This window comes from Oryctolagus cuniculus, chromosome 1, assembly GCF_051225735.1.
Source record: "Oryctolagus cuniculus isolate XC-2025 breed Fujian yellow rabbit chromosome 1, ASM5122573v1, whole genome shotgun sequence".
NCBI classification, from domain to species: domain Eukaryota; kingdom Metazoa; phylum Chordata; class Mammalia; order Lagomorpha; family Leporidae; genus Oryctolagus; species Oryctolagus cuniculus.
The window spans coordinates 238,466,823-238,478,198 of NC_142867.1; the positions used below are offsets into that span (position 1 = coordinate 238,466,823).

General features: G+C 55.4%; 1 protein-coding gene across 2 annotated transcripts; it reads right to left on the reverse strand.

The window, feature by feature from the left end:
• Positions 1 to 1,799: 1,799 nt before the first annotated feature.
• LOC103345866 (short stature homeobox protein) lies at positions 1,800 to 9,945 on the reverse strand. Of its 2 annotated transcripts, XM_051838884.3 has the most exons (5): positions 8,537 to 9,945; positions 5,295 to 5,494; positions 3,608 to 3,665; positions 3,315 to 3,403; positions 1,800 to 3,111 (listed from the first exon to the last, which is right to left on the reverse strand). In XM_051838884.3, exons 1-5 carry the CDS (start codon positions 8,784 to 8,786, stop codon positions 2,860 to 2,862), a joined length of 849 nt encoding a protein of 282 aa, XP_051694844.2. In that variant the 5' UTR covers positions 8,787 to 9,945; the 3' UTR covers positions 1,800 to 2,859. The 2 variants fall into 2 exon arrangements, with proteins under 2 accessions (XP_051694844.2, XP_089179413.1); XM_089323287.1 differs by lacking the exons at positions 5,295 to 5,494; positions 8,537 to 9,945 and adding an exon at positions 3,767 to 4,995.
• Positions 9,946 to 11,376: the final 1,431 nt, after the last annotated feature.

An 11,376-nucleotide genomic window follows, 5' to 3' on the forward strand; every position in this document is an offset into this window, starting at 1 on the left:
CTTTGTAACCTGACACCTACCCGCCCTTTTGATTGGCATGCCCCGAGGAGGCGCGCCCAGCCCCGCAGGGGATGGCCCAGGTCCTAGTGCACCTGCTGCACCACGTGAGGAGAGACCTGGATGGCGCTCCTGGCCTCAGCTCCTGGATCGTGCACACCTGAGAGACCGGGACGGCGCTCCTAGCTCCTGGCTGAAGCTCCCTCCAGGTCTCCCACAGGTGGGTGCAGCAGCTGCACCAGGACCTGAGCCGTGTCCTGCGGCTGCCTGCTTCCAGGTGAGCTACAGTCGGGAGCCAGGAACTACATCTGGGTCTCCTAGGTGTGCACGAGCAGACCTTTGCTCTGGTTACAAAAAAATTAGGCGTGCACCTGAGACACCTGACACTCAGGCCTCGTGCAAAATACAACCCCCCAGGGTTTTTTGTTTTTTGTTTTGTGCTGGTTTTGAATGACAGGTCTGGGGCCAGGCCAGTCTCTCTGGCTGGTCACATGCATGCATTTACTTTGTTGTGTTTTGCTTTCAGGTCAATGCAAACTTTTTTTTTTTTTTTTTTTTTTTTTTTTGACAGGCAGAGTGGACAGTGAGAGAGAGAGAGACAGAGAGAAAGGTCTTCCTTTTGCCGTTGGTTCACCCTCCAACGGCCGCCGGGGCTGGCGCGCTGCGGCTGGCGCACCGCGCTGATCCGATGGCAGGAGCCAGGTGCTTTTCCTGGTCTCCCATGGGGTGCAGGGCCCAAGCACCTGGACCATCCTCCACTACACTCCCTGGCCACAGCAGAAGGCTGGCCTGGAAGAGGGGCAACCGGGACAGAATCCGGCCCCCCCGACCGGGACTAGAACCCAGTGTGCCGGCGCCGCAAGGTGGAGGATTAGCCTATTGAGCCGCGGCGCTGGCCAATGCAAACTTTTTGTACAGGCATGCATGCACATGGATTCCCCACCTCCCTCCTCTCTCTCCCACAAGCAACCCCAAACTGGATAGCGGCCTACAGCCCCCCAGCTCCTCTGCAAAGGGACCCCGCCAGAGGGGGCATCGGAGCCGCGGTGCTGGTTCCTCGGGTACCATGGCTGCCAGGGACCCCTGTAAGGTGGGGGTCGCTGGTTCTTTACTTCAGGAGCCCGGCCAAGGCGGGGGTTGGTCTCTGGTTTTCTTGCTGTCAGGAGCCCCTCAAGGGGTCTCTGGTTCTTTCCATCGGAGGCCCTTCCGCCAGGGGTCAGGCTGGTTCAGGTGTCTGTGGGGGCAGGAAGGGGGCCGCTCCCACAACCCGGCACTCAGCACCTCTCCCTCTTGGACCCCGCCCAGCCCCCCCCTCACCTTTGGTTCACTGCCACTCAGCGTGATTGACAGCTGTCTATCTGGTCTTGACAGGGATTGCGGGTCCACAGGAAAAAATCTCAGCTACAGGGCAGTTTTCTGGACATGGGGAGTGGGTGGGAGGGGGTCATCTCCTTGCACCTGTAAGCCTATGGAATGTTCCAGAAACTCGAGGGTGTGCACATGAGCAGGCAACACAGGGCTCCTGATGCAGACGGACATGTTATACAAGGGTCCCATCTGCATGGACTGGGCAGTGTCCAGCGGCCTCTTAGGGGATCAGCTCTGGGGTCCAGAGGCCTTTTAGGGGTCAGGCAGGGGACAGCTTAGGGCTTTGTGCACCTGCTGCATCCACGTGAGAGACCTGGATGGATCTCCTGGCTGTAGCTCCCTGCTCTTTGAACTTGGCTACCAAATATTAATAAAAAAAAAATAAGCTGCATATATATATACATTTTTTTTTAATTCTGAAAAGCATGACAAATCTTCGCGATGTAAAGGCAGCCGAGGACACCCGCGCCCACGCACAGGTGTTCCTCCCACAGGTGCCTGCCAGGTGCACAGCCCGCGTGAGACCCGCCCAATTTGCAAAGTCCACAAACACCACTGGTGCCAGGGCCATGTTTGATTGGCAGGGGGAGGAGCCCAAGGTGATTGGCAGGGGGAGAAGCCCCAGGTGACTGATTCACAGGGAGAGGAGCCCCAGGTGATGGCAGGAGGTGGAGACCTGAGCCGAGCAGACAAGGACGCCAGGTGGTAGAGGGCAGGGCAAAGGGCGTTGGGTGGGATAAAACATAAATAAAATAGGATGTAAAATAAAGAATAAAAGATAAAATACAAAATAAAACAGGTCCCCAGTGAGCAGCCTCACCCAGGTGTCGCAGGTTTCCCAGGGGTGTCACCTGCTGCCCAAGCTTCCCCGCAACTGCCCATGCACGGCGATCCTCCCACCTTTCTGCCCATCACGACCCCCGCAGCCCCGCGCTCAGCACCGCAACTCCTCCTTTTATTCTTACTAATTTTGCTTCCTTGTTTGTTTTTTTTTTAAAGAAAAAACTCTCCTATGTACAATATTGCACTTGCCTGCCCCTGGCACCTGCCAATCACGCGCGCCCCCTGTCACTCAACTGGGTCCGAGTCCCAATCTCCCCTCCCTTAACCCCACCCTGCAAAAAAAGACACACACACACACCTGGGCGCACCTGCAAAAGGCAACACGTGGGTGAGCCCTGGAGCCAGCCAAGTGTCCCAGTGCGCTCCGGGCCGGGCCGGGCCGCACCTGCGCTCACCTGAGTGCTCAGAGGGACCCAGCAACCCACGCGCGCCGTCTCGGCACCGCGCACAAGGCCCGCGCGTCACGGAGGGCTGTCGGGGGGACCCTCCGGTCGGGATCCCGCGGTTGGTTCCGAGTTCGGTTCGGGCCCGCGCGCTTGCGCAATGTCCGGTGCCAGGATGCACATGCTCCACCCCAGCCCTGCCTCCCCCCACACGCCGCGTACAAAGATCCCTCCCCTGGTCTCAGGGACCCCGCACCCTGGGCAGGGGTCAGAGGCCGAGGGCCTCGGCGTGCTTGCGCGCCTTGAGCCGCAGGTCGGCGATGCTGGAGCTCTTGGTGCTGCTCGCGGCGGCCGCGGAGTCGGCGAGCGAGGCGGCGAGGGGCAGCCCGAACGCGGGCGGTGGCGGCGGGAACACGAGGTAGGGCGCGTGCGCCGCCGCCGCCGCCGCCGCCGCCGCCGCCAGGTGCGGGTGCAGGTGCGCGTGCGCGGCCACGCCTTCCAGCTGCAGCTGGGCTTGCACCTGCAGGGAGCGGAGCGCGCGCGTCGGGGACGGGCAGAAGCGCCGCAGCCGCCTCCCCGGCTTCCGCAGACCCAAGCCCAGCTCCCAGCGCCCCCAGCCCCCGACGTGCGTCCGGGACCCGGATGGAGAACAGGGCGCATGCTCCGCGCGCGCGGCGTCTGCAGAGCCCCCCCACCCAGACCTTAGCCAGGTGCGCCGCTCACCTGTTGGAAAGGCATGCGCAGGGCGCCCATGTTGACGTATGGAGCCACGCGGCAAGCGTCCAGGTGATTGGCAGGCCCCAGCAACACTCCTGCCCAGGGGTGAGGGGGCGACACCAAACAGAAGGGGGTTCCCCCAACTGGCTCGGCCCCGCCCGCAGGCCTGTCCATCACGCACTCGTTCGTCTGCGCAAGCGCGCGTGCTGTCCTCCGGCCCCCGCACCCCCGTCAATCACTCACTGGCGCGTGTGCGCGCGTTGGCTCCGCCCCCACCCGGGCACCTGTCCGTCACTCACCTTTGTGCATCTGGTTCTCCTGCTTCCGGCACTTGGCTCTGCGGTTCTGAAACCAGACCTGAGGGACGGGCGGGCAAAATGCATTAAAATAAAATCAGGGTGAGGGCTGAGGCCAGCAAAGTTTGGGGATTGTGAACCACAAAAGCAATCCTTAAATACCTGGACGACGCGGCTGACCCAGTTTGGTCCGGTTTCGACGGCGGCCCAGCCAGGTCCCGCCCCCCTCCCGGGCAGCACCGTCCTGGCGGAAACATACTGGGGCATTCCAGGGTTGATTGGCAGCAAGGCTGCAGCCAGCCTGAACCTCTTGATTCATTTTTTTGTGTGATACTGTGAATGCATTTTAAAAGGAAAAATGCATTTTCTTTAAACATAAAAATAATTTTAAATATTAGTAATAAATAATATTAAAAATCAACAGAAATTAATATGCCCATGCAGGCTGTTCCTCTTGGCCTTGATCTTTTTAAAAAACTGAATTAAAAATAATATAACAATAAAAATAATACAAATATGAAAAATAAAAGTAAACTGAAATTAAAAAGAATACATGCAAATGACAGGGGAGGACACTTCGCACCAGAATCTGCTTGGAGTGCCACGGAGAAAAATGGCCTGCAAAAAATAAAATTAAAAACCTTGAAAAAAATTCAATAAAAAAATCTGGCTCCCATAAAACCAGCGCTAATGGACTTAAAAAATTAATAATCATAAAAAATCAATCAACGTGAGGCAGCAGCAGCCCCTGGGCGGATGCACGGCCCTGAGTGTGCTAATAGGCGAGGTGGATCCGTCTACACTGCGGGGAGCCACTTTATTGCTTCATTAGCTCGGCCGGGCTAATCCGATTTCGCCGCGCGCGTCCCATTAGTGCGAATGAAGGATGACGTTTCATTTCGCTGCCGCGGCCCAGGCAAGTGGCGAAATGCTCGCCTGTAATTCGATTTCTGCCTGCGAGCTCATAACTCTGCATCAGGGGCCCCTCCCCCGGGAGCAGCGGGACAGGCCGGGCTGCTCGGAGAAATAAACACAAAATAAAATCATCATAAATAAGCCCCAACAAGTAGCTCAATTGATTTGGCACGGCTGTGGATTTATTTTTTGCAAATGGCTTCTTTGTGCAGATAGCGCGCTGCAGACAGGGCTGAGTGGAGGCTGTGCTGGATGCAAGGTTGCCTAAGTATGATTGGCAGGTTTTGCATGGATACAATTCGCAAGATCTGAGTGCGCCCGCCCTGAGTGAATGAATGAATGCCGTGAATGAATGAATGCACCTGCCCTTTATGAATGCATATCCTGAGTGAATGAATTCCCTTGCCTGCAGTCTACCTGTGCACCTGTACACCTGTGCCCCTGGCTCACCTGGACGCACACCCGGCTCACCTGTGAATTAACTGTCTGCTGTCACTCACCTGCAGGTGTGCCTCGGAGAGCCCCAGGTGCTGGCTCCTGGTAACGCACCTGTCCCTGTCAGCTGTCAACTCACCTGCTCCAGCGCCTCTGAGAGCCCCAGGAACGCGTCCGAGTGGTGCACCTGTCACCTGTAACTCACCTGCCGCTCTCCCGTCAGCTGTCACTCACCTGGATCTGGCCTCTGAGAGCCCCAGGCGCTGCCTGAGCTCCTGGAGCACGGACCATCTTGGTGATGCACCCGTCACCTGTCACTCACCCGTCAGCTGTCACTCACCTGGACGCGGGCCTCCGAGAGCCCCAAGCGCTGGCTGAGCTCCTCGCGCATGAACGCGTCTGGGTAGTGCGTCTCTTCGAACAGGCGCTCCAGCGCCTGCAGCTGCTCCAGTGAGAAGTTCGTGCGGCTTCGCCGCGGCTTCAGCCGGGCCCCGCCCCCGCCGCCTTCCTCCTCCTCCTCCTCTTCGGCCTTCAGGGCGCCTGTGCGGGAGGGGGTGGGGCAGGGAGGGGAAGAGACCGGGTCTGCAGCGGGCCCAGGACTTGCACGTGTGCTGGAGGTGGGATGCAGGCTGGGCATGCTGCTTTACTCTCGACCGTCGGTCATTAATTATCGAATATCGATTAATTGTTATTTACTATCAATTATTTAACTATCCATTATTGGTCATTGATTATTAGTATTGATAATCGATCAATTATTGCTGGTTGAGAATTATTGCTAGTATTGACGGTCTACTATTGATAATTGACTTCATCTGTTATTAATGATTAATGTTAAGTATTAATTACTACCAATTAGTTATTGATATTATTGATTATTAATAATTCTTATTGGCTATGGATTGTGATCGTTTTTCGAGTCCACCGCTGCCGGCGACGACCACAGCGTGAGAGCCCCACACGCGCTGGGCCCGCTAAAGACTGCCTTATGACTATTAATTATTTATTATTATTAATAATTATTTCTATTTTGGCTCCGCCACTGCGGCTACAACAACGTACCAGTGTCCTCTGGGTGCATGGGCAATCCGCACGCGCTGGGCCCTCCAAACCCTTTATTATTAGTGTAGTTAACTAATATTATTATTATTATATCTTCTTCACCACTGCCGGTTACAACAAAGCACAAGTTTCTGCTGGGTGCGTGCGAGACCCGCACATGCTGGGTCCTCCGAATGCTCCTTCTTTATTACTATTTATTATTATTATTCCGATGAAGACCGAAGTGTGCGAGACAATCACCGGGCCTCCGGAGGCTGTCTGTGGTTATTATTTATTAATAATTATTATTAATAATAATCATTCTTTCGTCTCCACCACTTCCGGCTACAGCCACACACGAGTTTCCACTGAGTGCGTGCCAGACCCGCATGCACTGGGCCCTCTGAATGCTTTATTATTATTATTTATTAATATTATTAACTACTATCAGTGTCGTTTCTGCTCCACTACTGCCAGCTACAACAATGTACGAGTGCCGCTGGTTGCGTGCAAGACAGCTGGGCCCTCCGAATGCTGCTTTAGTATTATTAACTAATATTAACTAATAATTAAAATAATGTTGCACTAGTTTCTGCTGGCTATGTGTGAGACCCTAACGCTCCGAATGCTCCATTATTAATCCTCATTATTAATTACTATTATTGATATTTCTCCGTTTCCGCCTGCCAAAACGGACTTTTTTTTTTAATGTTTGCCTTGGGAGGAAGCAGGCCTGAGTGAGCCAGGCCAGGAGGTCTGCGCGCCCTGTGCCCTGGTCCAGGACCCCCGCCCTCCCCCACCCCAGCCCTGCCACCTGCGAGGCCCCTGGGCCTGGTTTTGATTTGCACCTGGGCGGCTGCCTGCCTGTGACGGAAATGAGGGCAAAAAAAAAAAAAAATAGATTTTGACCCGGACTTTGTGCAAATGCAGTGAGGAGACCCGGACTTTGTGCAAATCCTCAGAGAATCGGACTTGGTGGAAATTGTTTAAGGAGATTGGTATTCTGTGCAAATCCTCTGAGGAGACCAGCACTTTGTGTAAATCCTGTGAGGAGACCCCGGCGTGGTGCAAGTCTTCTGAGGTGACTGATGTTTTGTGCCAGTCGTCTGAGGAGACTGACATTTTGTACCAGTCGTCTGAGGAGACCAGGACTTCGTGCAAATCGTCCGAGACTGGGAATTTGGGCAAATGCTTTGAGGAGACCCAGACTTTGCGCAATCTTCTGAGGACACCAGGCTTTGTGCAAAGCGTCTGAGGAGACCGGGACTTTGTGCAAATCCTTTGAGGAGACCCGGACTTTGTGCAAATTATCTGAGGAGATGGATATTTTTTGCAAAATCTTTGAGGAGACTCGGATTTTGCGCAATCTTCTGAGGATACCCGGGCTTTGTGCAAAGCGTCTGAGGAGATCGGGACTTTGTGCAAATCTGAGGTGATTGATATTTTGTGCAAATCGTCTGAGGAGACTCGGACTTTGTGCAAATCATCTGAGGAGACCGGGACTTCGTGCAAATGCTTTGAAGAGACCCGGACTTTGTGCAATCTTTTGGGGACACCCGGGCTTTTTGCAAAGCGTTTGAGGAGATCGGGACTTTGTGCAAATCTGAAGTGATTGATATTTTGTGCGAATCGTCTGAGGAGACCGAGACTTCGTGCAAATGGTGTGAGGAGACCCGGACTTTGTGCAGATCTTCTGAGGTGACTGGTATCTTGTGCAAAGCGTCTGAGGAGACCGGGACTTCGTGCAAATCTGAGGTGACTGACGTTTTGTACGAATCGTCTGAGGAGACCGAGACTTCGTGCAAATCTGAGGTGACTGACATTTTGTACGAATCGTCTGAGGAGACCGAGACTTCGTGCAAATCTGAGGTGACTGACATTTTGTACGAATCGTCTGAGGAGACCGAGACTTCGTGCAAATCTGAGGTGACTGACATTTTGTACGAATCGTCTGAGGAGACCGAGACTTCGTGCAAATCTGAGGTGACTGACATTTTGTACGAATCGTCTGAGGAGACCCGGACGTCGTGCAGATCTCCTGAGGAGACCGATATTTTGTTCGAGCCGGCTGTGAAGATTCGGACTTTGTGCAAATGCTCTGAGAAGACACAGACTTCGTGCAGATGCTGTGAGGAGACTCGGAATTTGTGCAGATCTTCTGAGGAGACTGATATTTTGCTCAGCTCCTCTGAGGAGACCGGGACTTTGTGCAGATCTTCTGAGGAGACTGATACTTTGTTCAAATCGCTGTGGAGACCCAGACTTTGTGCAAATCCTGTGAGGAGACCCGGACTTTGTGCAAATTGTCTGAGGAGACCCGGACTTTCTCACAGTCGGCGGGTGGCGGACCGCGGGGAGCACCCCGCGTGCTTGCGCGTACACCTCAGAGACGGCGGCTGCTTGGCCGGGGGGGGGGGTCCCCCGGTGGACAGCGAGACCCCTCCCCTCTCCCCCACGTCAGCCCTGGCCCTGGCCCTGTCTGTTTCCTTAGCGATCCTACAGAGAGACTTGAGTGAGCTCCGGGTGGGGGAGTAATCTTACCTTCGGGGGCGCCCCTGGACGCGCCAGGGTCCCGGCTTCGGTCCTTGTGTCCGTCGTCGTCCGCCGGGTCCTTGAACAGCCGCAGCGCGCAGCGTCCGGTGCCGCCGTCGTCGCTGCGGTCCGCCAGGCCAGGCTCCAGAACTTGGCGGAAGCTGAGTGGGTCCCGCTTGGGTCCGCCATCCGCACCTTCCCCACCCGAGGGACTGGGGCGATCGAAAGATTGGGACACGAAGGCGGTGAGTTGTTCCATCGTTCCGCTGTGGCCCTTGTACGCGCGATCGCCCGCTCCCTCGTTCGCTCGTTCTCCACCAGGTCCGGCGCTTCGAGGGATGCGTTGTGGGTCTCGCCTACGCGCTATTTATATGCGCGGGTCTGCCTGTGCCCTGCCCCCCCCCCCAGCTCGCGCGCGCTCTCTCTCTTTCTCGCTTGCTCGCTCTGTCTAGAGCAATTAGGGGTCTGCAGCCGCGGACGCCGGCGGAGACGCCAGCTCACTCCCCGCACCCCCCCTGCCCCCGCGGGCTCCCGCTCGGTCCGTCGCCGCGGGGCGTCAGAAAGAGATCTAGAGGGCTAGAGGGCGAACGAGCGAGCGAGCGAGCGAGCGAGCGAACGAGAGAGAGAGAGAGAGAGAGAGAGAGCCTGAGGAAGACCAGGCGGCCTAAGTGGACCCCGGCATCCGCGGCGGCATCCGCGGTATAGAAGCTAGCTACACCCGCAACCGGATCCGGATCTGGAAACCCCCTGGTAACAGGAGTCCCACTCGGCAGAGGACGCGTGAGGAGACCATCCGTCTTTCGTGACCTCCCTCCCCCTCTCCCTCCCCCATTCCTTGAGTGACAGCTCCCAGGCTCCGCCTCCCCCCCCCCCCGTCTTCCCGGGGTGGGGGTGGACTTCGGGGGACACGAGCGAGGCACGTGGCTGGGCCCCCCATCCCCCGCCCCTCCCCCTGCCCTTCCTCTTCCTCCTCCTCCCCTTCCTCCTCCTCCACGAACTCGAGCCACCTGCAGATAGGACCCCTCCCCCGCAGTCTGCATCCGGGGGCCTCGGCGGGCCTCCTCTCACCCAGCCCCCTACGGTGACTTCAGGCCCTGGAGCCATCCCTGGAGAAACTGGGAGAAATTCAATTTTTTTTTAATGACGCCAAAGCGAAGAGAACCGGAGAGCAAACGCGTGCCCTTCCTCCTCCTCCTCCTCCTCCTCCTCCTCCTCCTTCGCCTCCCCCTCCTCCTCAGAGAAATGCATTCTGGACGCTGCCGGTCGGTCTGTCTTGCAATGGGCCCCGGCTGCTCAGGCGAACAAGAGAATCCGTATTTATTTTTGTTAATATTTATTTTAAATATTTATTTAAAATATTTTTGTGTAAAAATGAGACTGCTGTCTCGCTCTTTTTCTCTGCCTCCCTCCCTCCCTCCCTCCAGGCGACATGGGAAATCTATAGTTGAGAGCATCGACGAGGGAGATTCGGGGATCTGCAGCCCGGGCGCCCCGCCCCGCACCGGCCCGGGAGGGAGAGGCCGACACTTGGTCGCGATCTGTGAGAGGGAGGCTTTGCAGCGACGGGCTGAGGAGACCCGGACTTGTGCGAATCCTCTGAGGCCAGAGACTGTGCGCATCGTCTGAGGGACTGACACTGTCTAGCGATCGGGTGAGGAGACTGATACTTGGTGTGCAAGATCCTCGGAGGAGGTTGATGCTTTGTAGAGATCTGCGCGGTGATTGACACTTGGTGGGGTCTTGAGGAGACTGACACTTTGTGCCAATCATCTGAGATTGACACTTTCCGTCAATCATCTGAGGAGATTGACACTTTGTGCCAATCGTCTGAGGCGATTGCTATTTTCCAGTCCGCTGAGGAGATCGAGATGTTGTGCCAGTCATCTCAGGAGATTGACAGCTGGCGGCGATCGCCTCTGTCCGGCCGTTTGCGCTGAGGCCGCCAGAGCTACGCGCTCTCCGGAGGCGCCCGGGGGCAGCGGAGCGAGGCGCCCGGGAGAGGCCGTGCGGGGCAGCCCGCACCCCGCGGTTGTCACCTATTAGAAAATAGAAATATTATTATTTCTGCTAAAAATTATATTATTATTTTAAAATGTTTCTTTACAAAATTATTAAAATTCTTATTTTCTTTAAAATTAGTTTTCTTACAAAATTATTAATATTATTCTTTTTCTTTAAAAGTTATTGGTTTTTTTGTGTTTTTTTTTATGGGTTTTTGGTTTTTGGTGGATTTTGTGTTTTTCTCCTTTTTTAATGATTTTTTCCTGTGGATTTTTGGGATTTTTGCGGTTTTTTGTGATTTTTTATTTTTTGTAGTTTTTTTGGGGGTGTTTCGTGTTTTTTTTTGCAGTGGGTTTTGTTTTTGTTTTTGTTTTTTGTTGTTGTTGTTGTTTTTGTTTTTTTGGGTTTGTTTTTCGTGCACGCCCGGGAAGTCCTTAGAGCGACTCGGCCTCAGGGACGCGGGAGCTGTGTCCCGGCGGGGTTTGATTGACGTCCCGGCGCGCGCATGAAACATTCATGCCCCCGTCTGCGCGCGCAGCTGTGCCGGACCCCGCGGGGGTCTCCGCCCGCGCCCGGAGGCTCCCGGGGCCGCCCCGGCGCTAATTGATTTTATGATGATTTTTTTTTCATGTCCGCCGCTGTTGATGCGGTGACGGCCGCACCCGGGACGTTGTAATTTTTAATAACGGCCCCGCGCGGCCTCGCCCGCGGGTTCTCTGCCGTCTGTGCCAGGGGCGGGTATTTTGGCAGGGAGGAGGGGGTTGCGTCTTATTTCGGGTTGCATGGGAGCTGCGTGTGTTTGCAAAATTTTTCTCCGTGCATGGAGCCAAACGTTACAAATTGTGCTC